Source organism: Protopterus annectens, chromosome 13.part0 (genome assembly GCF_019279795.1).
Source record: "Protopterus annectens isolate FY-2018-M chromosome 13.part0, PAN1.0, whole genome shotgun sequence".
NCBI lineage: Eukaryota > Metazoa > Chordata > Ceratodontiformes > Protopteridae > Protopterus > Protopterus annectens.
This window is the reverse complement of record NC_056747.1, coordinates 557,474,864-557,486,482: the sequence shown is the minus strand read 5'-3', so window position 1 is coordinate 557,486,482 and position 11,619 is coordinate 557,474,864. Positions and strand designations below refer to the sequence as shown.

The 11,619-nt window shown below is 39.3% G+C and overlaps 1 protein-coding gene across 1 annotated transcript in view; it reads right to left on the bottom strand.

Moving 5' to 3' along the window:
* The window catches only part of AUTS2 (activator of transcription and developmental regulator AUTS2), a 3,698,117-nt gene that overhangs the window by 27,655 nt on the left and 3,658,843 nt on the right, over positions 1-11,619 (bottom strand). The window contains exon 16 of the mRNA XM_044054863.1: positions 6,568-6,651. Within this exon, the coding sequence (XP_043910798.1) occupies positions 6,568-6,651 (84 nt within the window). The remainder of the gene's footprint in view (positions 1-6,567; positions 6,652-11,619) is intronic.

The following is an 11,619-nucleotide window of genomic DNA, read 5'->3' as shown; positions in this document are numbered from 1 at the left end:
ACATGAGAACACTGCAGTTTAATTCATCCTCAAAAACCAGGGTCATTTATGAATTAATTCAGAGATAAAAGTGTGGCAAGACAAAATGTTGTAAAGTATACTCTATTGAGAATGTAGTAGAAAGCTGAACAGTTGTGGCTGTGAATGTGATTAAGACTAAGTATTGAAGCCCAGTTCAAATACTTGAATTAGTTCACTGGGGGAAATCTGGCACTCCTAATGAGGAAATTACTTCCAGTGTAATTTTTTGTATACGTTAGATGCTGGTCAAAGACATGTCACACTATCTGGAAGAGGCTGAAATAATCCCCTGCCCTCCCCCCTAAATAGCACACACCACTAATTTTACATTAAAAAAAAATAATTTTAAATATTTTTCTAAGAAAATATGCTTTACAGCCTCACTTCAGAGATGAATGTTTATTTTTTCTGTGTTTCTCTATTTGAACTGTTCTATATTTTCTTGAGAAGTTTTGAGAATAAATTAAGTGTACAGTTATAGTTGCTATCGACTCTAGTATGAGCTGAGCAGGCATTCAAACAAAAAAGTGATGTGATGTCTTCTGGCCAACATAGGTTTTATAATATAACTTGAGCATTATTGTAAAGTCTTCACTGGCCTAATGAAATATAACACATCACCTTTCTGTTCTAGTAGTCTCTGTCAGTGAACCAGCATGGCATCCTTTTTTTTTTTTTTTTTTTGGCATGATAGAGGATGTAATTATAAGACCTAAATCTTGGAGGCTGGCAATGCGTTTTATCTGACACTGAAGATGCATGTGTGAGAGAGAGAGACACACACACACACACCCACACCAGAGAGAGGTCTACACGTCACTCATTTGTTGGAAGGGATGGGGGCTGCAGAAATCTGTAATCCTCACTTCACACACTAGAAGGGAATACACAGGTCAGCCATGCTGGCCAAATGTGTTTACTTACCCTGGGAAAAAAAGTCAACGTTTGTGTTTTTCATGTTTCTCTCTTTTCATCTCGGGTATATGACCGTCGATCATATGGGCGTCGAGATTTTAAAGTAGACCGGGTCTACTTTGTTTCATTGAAAGCTCATTTCAGTGAATTTGAATTTACCTTGGCCAAATCACTGAAAACTCAAATTACTGAAAACTCATTTCACTGAAGTGAAGTACTGTCCCTGAGTTGAGAGTACTGTAAGGCAAGTCAAAGGTATAGGTCTTTTCCCCACTCCCCACCTAGTTTGTATTTATATTATATTTTACCGAAAGCTTCAAAACAATACATTTTAAACCATAGGCACGCATACCTACAACACCAATGACTAACTCTCTCCAGAAGACAATATATACTCAAACTAAGTGAGGGGCTATGCCCCCCACACACCCCTAACTAAATATACTAACTCCAGGATTGCACTACAGTGGGGGAAAGGGCACATACCTTTTATTTGCCTTACAGTACTCTATACAGTGTCATATATACTAACTTCACTTCAGTGAAATGAGATTCAGTGAAATGAGTTTTCAGTGAAACAAAGTATATATATATATATATATATATATATATATATATATATATATATATATATATATATATACACACACACACACACACACACACACACACACACACACACACACACACACACACACACACACACACACACCAGCTCCAAGATGTTCAGATATACATGTACATGTAATCATGTAATGGTGAGAAAACACTGGCATATGTAGGAAAGTACAGGGCAGAGGTGGAAGGCCTGTGATTTTCCAAGATGTTGTTACACCCCCAAACTTTTTTTTTTGTTTTTATGTTTCAATTGGCATGACAGAAAAGGCTGTTTGCTATTCAGAGAAACATTATAATAAGAAACAAATGTGTCTTTTCTCAGTAACTGGCCCTGTATGGCGTGGCATGTATATTTTAAATATCTGATTCAGAACAGCAGAGAAAGTGTTAACTGAAACACTAAGGAATCTGACAGAATTGCGAGGGGGTGCTTGAGAAATCACAATGGGGAGGGAGTTGGTATTATTTCTATGTACTGCATCTGCTTGCATGACAAGAGGGAAACATACAAGTGTGTATTTCTTATGTATGTTGCTGTCTGACATACGACAGAGAATAGTTATGAGCTATATTGCAGTGGCTGTGATAAGGAGGGAGATACGGCTGAGAGGCAACAAATGGAGAGACCTGAAGCATTGTGTACATTATCTGAGTTAGGGAAACATTAAGGACGAAAGGAAGTAGAATGTAGTTGCATCCTTTTACACACTGTAATCAGAAAAATTACAATGGGATAGTGGGAAGAGACATTACTCTTTTATATTCAAACACAATTGGAGAGTGAAAGAAGTGTGTACCAGGACGGTGTTCACTCTAACTGAAGTATATACAATCAGAGACCGGTAAGAGGGGGGATGAGTCAAATATTGACTGCAGTCAAGGACTGACAACAAATAAGGTGGAGAAGATGATACTTTTTTTATTCTCAAGTAATTAGGAGCTGACATCATGGACAGAGGCAACAAATTAATAATTATTATGGCAGTAATCAGGGAATGGCAATAGGGAAGTTAAAAGGGGGCAAATCTATCTAACCACAGTTGGAGACTGACAGCAGTGGATGGGGTTTAGGAGGTACTGCATCCATCCTACTGCTCTATGGCACATGACAAGAAAGGTGTAGGTGGGAGAGCAGTAAGCTTTAAACTTTCAATGACTGGAAACCCGAATTTCTAAGGGAAATGTGAGGGGGGCTGTATTCTGCAACCTACAGTGATCCGGACAATAAAAAATGGGGAAAAGAAGACAGGAATGTAACTATTTTACTCCAAACACATCAAGGGACTGACAATGAATAGTGCAGATGAGGTATTTATTTGGACTTAACTGCTTACAATCTGATACTGGCAAGTGAATGGGATGGAGGAAGTGCTAATGAAGATGTCAACGATAAAGTAGTAAGAAGGATTTTTCAGAATAAGACTCTCTTATTATATACTGATCTGGGATTAACAATAAAAGGAGGAAGTGAGAGAGAACATTACCATTTATATGATCATGATCAATAAGGGAACATCAGGGAAGGGGGCTATCTTCTGTAACTACAATTTGGAATTGACACTTGGGATTAATATTTTTTCCATATACTCTACTGTTTCGCTGCACATGATAAAAGATGGATAAGTATGCATTACTATTAAGAAATGGACATATGGGGGTGATTTTAGGGGTTACTCACCTGCCTATGCAGCAAAACACCAAACCTGTTCGTGAAAGGCTTGAGAACACAGCCAAACCAAAACCAGGGATACTTTCTGTTCAGTAAGAAAGCTGTTAGATTAAATGGACTCTGTACTTACATGTTCTTTCTGAAGAAAAAATATCTAAAGATGTGATTACCTGTTCCCTTCAATGACGTTATTTCTCACTAATCATTGTTGTGATGTATGAACCAAAGGTCTGAGGTAAAATCATTTAAAGTTGAGAGCTAAGCTTGTAGTATTAAGCATCTTTGCCTGCTATGACACCTAGCAGAGGTCACCTATAGGTTATATTAGTCAGATGCTAAGCTGTTCACACAGAGTTATGAAGTCCAGACTTCGAAGGAGCAACTTAATATACAAACTGGATCCACAATGGCAGAAAGGGCTTCTGCACAAACATCTGGGCATTACTTAGCAACAACCCATCTGATGCTACTTAATTTTATTCATTGTACTATACTTAGAACAGCAGAAATTTCAATATTTTGAAATGTACAGTAACGCAGCAAATGATGACAGAGCAGGTGGTATATTATTCTCTAGTAAAAACATTTTTTTCTTAAATAAAATAACTCCGTTCAACCTGGAGGACTTTACTTCAACAGTCACCATAATAAACATAACAATACAAATACATAACAATAGCACTGTGAATGTCTTTGGAAAGGTTATCTTCCATCATACGGTACAGTGCATAACACTGTCACCTCACAGCAAGAGGTTTTCCAGTTCAGTTCTCGGCCAGGGTGACTTGTGTGTCAAGTTTGCATGTCCACCCCATGTTTTCATGGTTTTTCTCTGGGTACTTGGCTTCTTACCAAATTCCAAGTGCATGCAGCAGATAAAGTGGCAACTTATAAATTGTTCACAGATGTGTGTGTGATACAGTAGGAAGGCCTGGCACACTTCTTGCATCCCCCCGTCAAGTTAATTTGGTGAATGGGGTGGTTGTTTTTTAAGGTTGCTACAGGAGTCTATTGTGATTTGCAAGCAGGGAATGGGTCTGTATGGGGGGTCCTGGGGTACACAGTGCTCTCTTGCTGTAAAACTTGATGGAGAGTATCACTGACTGATGTATGTCTCATGAAACTACCCACTGATGAATACAAGATACGTCACAACAATTATAGAACTGCTAGCTCAAATACCAGAGGAGAGTATCAGAATCTGAAGAAAATGGCATCCTTTTGCAATTATTAATGGTTCTCTGAAAAGCATATATCCACACCATAGTATCCCTGAAGAAAGTGTTCCTGAGCATTTTACTTCTGCTACCAACTAATCAGAAAGATGCCTCAATCCAATGCATTCCACCTACTACCATCCTAAAGTAGTAAACGTACAGATAACAATCAGCTTTGGAATTCAGATATACGTGGATGGGTCTTACTTCAGAAGACTGACAAACCAAAAAACTGAAAATTCAAAATACTGACCCCATTTTTAATGCAGGGAGTGAGCCCCCCTGCATGCCTCATGTGGGGGGGGGACCCCCTGCTAACTACATATACCAACTCCAAGAAAGCACAACAGTGGAAAAGGGGGAAATTCCATCATTCAGTATTTTGAATTTTCAGTCTTTTGGGATTCAGTCTTTTGGTTTGTCAGTCTTCCGAAGTAGACCTGTGTAGATTCCTATCTTTAAAATGCAGATGCGCATTTTATATTTTAGAATGTTTCAAAATAACAGTATACTAGAACATTACTTTTAATTTAATGGGTTCTTTTTCTAAGGTTTACAGCATATATGAATAGCCTGTCAAATGGATGTAGTAGAAGCCTTTTGCAACACTCTTCCTTTTACCCACAGTACTTCGTATCATAAAGCATAGTGGCACACTATGACATCATCATTCTGTGACCTCCTAATGAGAACACATTACACTTTTCAAAGAACTGACTAGGTGCTATATTACTCATTTGTTGAGCGAACAACAATGAAATAAAGGAAACTAAAATAACACAACTAATGAAAACCATAAACGTACTGGTCTTTTGAAGAACGATGGCCATTAATTACATGTCAGGTGGGCATACCTTCATATGTGTAAGCCTTGTATGAGGCATATCAGAAAATTCTAATTTCTATTGCAAAGGAAAAAAAAAACATGTATGTGTTCACTAAGTGATCACCAATGTCCGAACAAGGAGTGTTGTTAAAAAGGATATTCAAAAACAAAATGACATATCTGGAAATAGGAAAAGCTTTAGTAATATGTAAGGAAGCATTTTTTCATAAATAATACAGTAGCTGCATGAAGCAGCAATCATGTAGATGGTGGAAGTTCAAAAGCAATAAATGAATTAGAGAATCCCTTAACTAGACATAAACTGAGTCTATGTAGCAGCTGAGAATTTTTAGCCTATTGTTGGAAATGAGTATCCTCAGGTATAAATGGCCCTTATAGGACAGCAACAATTTAAGTAGGTATATTTGTTTAAATAGCTGACAGTATATTTAATATTGTATTACAGCTGCTTTTTTCTTGGTTTAATTTCTCAAAGAGTTTTGAGTTTGAACTACCATGACAGGAATGGACCCAATTCCTAAGTCAATGTACAATTAAAGTTTATGAAATTAGTATTGTTTCAATCTTCAATGTTAGCCAAGAGTACTTTTCTCAGCACCCCCAATGTATCTTGAATTCCCTCCTACTGTAATTCATAGTTACACTCAATAACTGCGTGCAATTTCATTTCTCCAACTACTTTGGGTTTTTAATACAACGATGGGAATGGACCCCCCCCAGGTCACAGTTTGCTTAGAGTTCATGAAATTTTGTATGATTTGTTAACCAAGAGTGCTCTTCTCAGCTTCTGCAATGTGCCCAGAATTGCCCCCTTCTGTAATTCCTACCTGTTAGAACAGGGTGGTAATACATTATACTTACAAAACCCTGTGACATTAATCTATACAGACAGTTGATGGTTTCTAAGTTAATAACTACAACAGCATAACTTACTAACTTGCTCAGGGTAAAACTCTGAATGTATGCAGGTACGCCAACCTTCTAATTATGCAGTTAGTATTTAGATTTGATTCATATTATACGTTTTGTAAATTAATACCTTGTAACTATGACTTAAAACATTTTTCTTAACTGTAATGCATAAAATGTTAATGCTATATTTCACTTAGATTTATAAAAAAAACACCCTTAACTACAGGAGTCTGAAAAGGTAGGCTCTATGTAGGTTACAGTTTTGTTTTCAAATTAACATATGATAAAGCAGTGATAAGGCTCAGTTAAGTGTGGTCCCCTTCTTTATAGCCACTAATATGAGAAATAACCCAAAGGGTGATACTCACTGAGAGAGGGGTTTCCCAGTCCACCAAAGGCACTGCCACTCATAGAGGCAAGACCACCAAGGGTACTTGTTCTATTAAAAGGCTCTGGAAAATAAGTTACAACATTGAAAAATGTAACTTTATTGTGAAATACCATTAATGTGCTGATTTGCAAACAATGAATGCCTGCTTTTGGACCATGTGATACAATTTTAACTTATTCAGAAGTTCACCACTTAAGATAACATGTACTAATATTATAGTGTAGTGTTTCTAATTATATAGTCTCCTATAACATCAAAGCATCAATGAATGGCAGTTCTAATGCTCATTCTGAAAATATTCTATTTTAAGTGTAACTGATATATACTTTTTGTAAATAAAATCAACCATACTTATGCAGCTTTATAAAATTACACAATAATGATGTAATCACATGGCCCATATAATCAAAGTAGTGCTTAATGTACTTTCAAAATTATTACCACAAGGTTATAGTTATCTCTTAACTATTGCTTCATAGCTAACCATACAGAAAATAAACTTCTGATGTAGCTAGGAATGCCTGTGAATCATGATTATTAAAATGCTTGTAAACCATATCTTGAAAACATTCAGCACCTGTGCCATCTGCAAATGTTTCCTCCCCAATATCTCAGGAAGTAGAGTTTGATATTAGAAAATATTCCTGCTTCCTTTTAGAATTCAACAACCCAGAATCCTTGTGTGACACTGCAATTTACTGCCATGAGAAGTACTATATTGTCAAATGTTCATGGTATTGGTTTCAGGTTGAGACTAAGAAACAAGCATCAGCATCTCATCAGAAATTATTAAAAAAATCAGATCGGATTTATAAAAGAAAACTCATGGCTTGCTTTAATATTTCCTGAAAAACTGCAGCAAGCAGTTGCTATAGCTGTCATGTTACAGTCATAGGTGTGACAAAGTGCTTAATTTAGGGCTTTTAAATCACTGCGTGTTGTAAATGTTATTAACGTAACACCTGAAAATAACTGCAGATAGTCCAGGGAAAACATTATTTCACATTAAGTGGTGCATGGGGGTTAAAGAAAGGCCACAAGCAGTGTAAATCATATGTTCAGTATGAATGCAGTATTCAGTGTAATTTTTTCCCTTATGACTGGTGACCTCCATTCCATAGTGGCAGTACACACTTTGTAGAGTTCTTATTGTAACAACCCGAGTCGATATTGCACCCACTTTCTAGGACAATGCAGGGGAAATTCCTTATTCACTAATGTAATAAACACAGATCTGATTATATTAAGTAAGAGGTTCAGAAGTGTCAGTCCACCTACACGGCGGGCATGAAGACGTTTGTTGTCCATATGAATAAAGGATTTCAGTTCCATGTCAAATTCACTTTTTTTTTTACGTCATGGAAAATTCAAACTCCAGATATCTATAATTATGAAAGGGAAACAGCCATAACCACCACAAGGCTGAGCTGACATTCTAGGACAATAAGTACAACTTTTGACTTATAGTATCTGCCCCCTTTACCAGTTTGCAGCTCCATGCAAACTTACTGTAGATTTCCTGTTACATCCAACTTTTTCTGAATGCAACAATGGAGACTGACCGTGAGTGACCTAACATCCTTTCAAAAAGGACAGTTCGACAGCAACACAGACTGCCTCCACATTTATATCCATTCACATATTACAATCGCCACTCAGTCGCTGTAATATTAGTAATCAGAAGCATTGCAGTAACCCCTAGCTAAACCTCTGGACTCCATCATTGCTGCTGGAAGTACAGCAGCATGGAAAACTTAGCATAACAGTAGATGTTTCAGTACGATCACTACTGCAGTAGTAGTAACTGCAAGGACGTCCGCTCCATACGACTTGCTTTTCAGCCCATATACAACAGATTTGCACTCCCCCCAGCCCAGCCAGGCTAACATCTACGTCCATGGGACAACATCATGTTTTCATTATAAAGGGGGCATCCATCTCTGCCATTTTGGATTCTTTTCTAGTGGAACAAGGGACCCCTTATTCATCTTCCCATCTCATTCCTATTATTCCCATCTCATTCCTATTATTCCCATCTCATTCCTATTATTCCCATCTCATTCCTATCTATTAAGAGTTGTTACCATGAATCAGCTCCTCTGAATTTCTGCCACAGGAGGCAAAAGGACTCAGAGTCTAGGTTCCCCCAAATCAGTCCAGATTTGAGGACACCAGAGGTTCTGTGAGGGGGGGTGAATTGTGGATGGGGAAAAAGACTTGGCATCTAGAACAGCCCTAGGATACTCCAAGAGAAAGAGACGAATGGATGGAAAAGTACAGTTGAGTACACCTACCATAATGTAGGTGTTCGAGTGTATTCATTGTTGCAGTCATCACACTTGGGTTATCTGCCTGCAGGTAGCCCTCAGTCGGCCCAAATACCAGAGAGTTAGTATTTCTGCGTCAGTTGCTGTCGCTCCAGGACTGATATCAGGTTGTTAGGGGTATAAAAACAGGCAGCCAACATCAGTTTTTCTTGCCCCAAATGTCAGAAGCCCCCAAATAGACAGCTAAGTTATGGTGAAAAAAAAAAAACAAACAGTAAAAAGTAAATACCTTTAGAGAAGTAGAGAGAGAGAGAGAGAGATGGGGGCTGGAGGGTGGGAAACCAGGACTGCAACAGTGAATACACTCGAACATCTACATTTATGGTGAGTGTACACAACTGTACTATGTTCTTCGTGTTTCACTGTTGCAGTCATCACATTTGGGTTGATTGCCAAAGCTAAGGAAGGGTGGAGGTAGATTAAGAAGCATTAGGACTGGCAATCAGGCACTGTAAGACTGCTGTGGCAAATCCAGCTCTAGATTTAGAAAAGGTAGGCAAGTGGCAATGCTTGGTGAAAGTGTGTACAGAGCTCCAGGTTGCAGCTTCCAGGATGTCCCTGGTAGGGACTCCTCTGAGAAATTCAGTAGAGGTAGATGCAACCCTAGTGGAATGTGTTCTTATTCCCTGTGGGGTAGGTTTTCCATGGTGTTTGTAGCAGAAATGGATGCAGTGTGCTATCCATTTAGATATGTTTTGCTTTGAAATGGCCTTCCCCTGCAGCAAAGCTGACTAGCAGCTGGTCAGATTTTCTGAGAGGCTTAGTCCTGTTCAAATAGAATCTAAGCTGTTTGTGCACGTCTACAGAATGCAGTATCCTTTCCCCTTTATTTTGAGGATTAAGGGAAAAAGTAGGCAAATGAATGGACTGGTTTAAAGCTACACTAGACACCACTCTGGGCATAAAAAATGGGTTAGTCCTGAGGGAAACCCTGTCCGCATGGAAGATAATGAAGGGTTCCACTGCCATAAGGGACTGCAGTTCAGACACTCTCCTTGCTGAAGTGATGGCTAGAAGTAAAGCTGTTTTCCATGATAGGAATTTCAACTCTGCTGTAGCAGCCGGCTCAAAGGGGGAAGTGTAAGTTTTTCCAATACAAAGTTAAGGTCTCAGGCTAGAGTGGGAGCTCTCCTGGGGAGTCTTAAATTCTTGGACCCTCTAAGGAAGTGTTTTACCAGAGGATGAAAGAAGAGGGGTGGCTCAGTATTATAATGGGGTGAGATGGCAGAGGCATGAATCTTATTTGAAGAGAAGGATAGACCCTTGTGGAGCATTTCTGTTAAGTAATCTAGTATATGAGGTAAGTTGGGCACAGTTGCGCCTATCCCTTGAGACTGGCTCCAGGAATAGTATCTTTTCCACTTTTCTGAATAGGATTTTCTAGTACTAGTCCTCCTTGCCTCGATAATGACATCCAGCATCTGCTTACTGAGGGTTGCTAGAGGTGAGTTCAGGGGATTAGCCAGGCTGCAAGGTTCAGGGTCTGAAGCTGAGGGTGCAGAATTTGGCCCCCCCTGATGGGACAGCAGGGAAGGGGTCTGAAGCAAGTGCCATGGTTGTAGCACTGTCAGACTGCACAAAAGAGGATACCAATGCTGGTGTGGCCAGTCTGGTGCAATCAAGATTGTCCTTGGCTTGTCCTGTTTGATCTTTAGTAGAGCCTTCAAGAGGAGAGGCAGAGATGGAAAGGCAAAGACTGTGATGCTTTCCCAGGAAAAGAACAGGGCATCCACCTTCCAAACTTGGCTGTGGGGAGTCCTGGTGCAGTATTTGTTCAATTGATAGTTCTAAGGGGAAGCAAACAGGTCCAGCTCTGGTGTCCCCTATCTCTTCCCCAAAAGCTTGAATATTTTGGGTTCCAGTTTCCATTCGTGTGGGTCCATGAGATTTCTGCTTACGTCATCTGCCAGTGAATTTAGTTTGCCTGGCAGGAATTGAGCTTGTAGGTGTACTTGGTTGCTCAAGGCTGTGTTCCACAGAGCCATGGCTAGTCTACAGAGTGGGTAGGAATGTGTTCTCCCCTTCTTGTTTATGTACCACATAACTGTGCTGTTGTCTGTCTTTACCAATAGTTGTCCTGGAAGAATAGGGCCTTTGAAGGCTGTCAGAACATTCTGTACAGCTAACATTTCTTTTTGATTGATATACAGGTGCATCTGCTTTGGGTTCCATTTGCCCTGAATACACTGCCCTGCCATATGAGCCCCCCATGCATAATCTGATGCGTCTATTGTTAGTGTTTGGGTGGCAGGGGGTAGAGTGAAAGGGAGTCCCTTGTTGTGGCTGCAGGCCTCTGTCCACCAAAGGAACTCTGCCCTTAGACATGGAATGATAGGAATTATTGTTTCCAGGTCCTGAGAATGTTGACACCATAAACCTTTTAGATACCATTGCAGTTTCCTCATATGCAGTCTTGCATATGGAATTAACAGAATGCAATAGGCCAAGATCCCCAGAGCTTGTAGTATTTTCCTTGCAGATAGTTGGGTTTTTGTGGCCAGAATGTTGAAGTAAGTTGTCAAATAAATTTGCTTCTCTGGAGTGAGGAATGCCATTTGGGAAGTTGTGTTCAAGCTTGTTCCCAGGAATACAATCTATTGGCAGGGTACTAGGTGTGATTTCTTTTCGTTGATGGTGTAACCCGGTGAAGTTATAAGTTTCTTTACAAATGCCAGGTGCTGTAGGAGCAAATCCTGACTTTC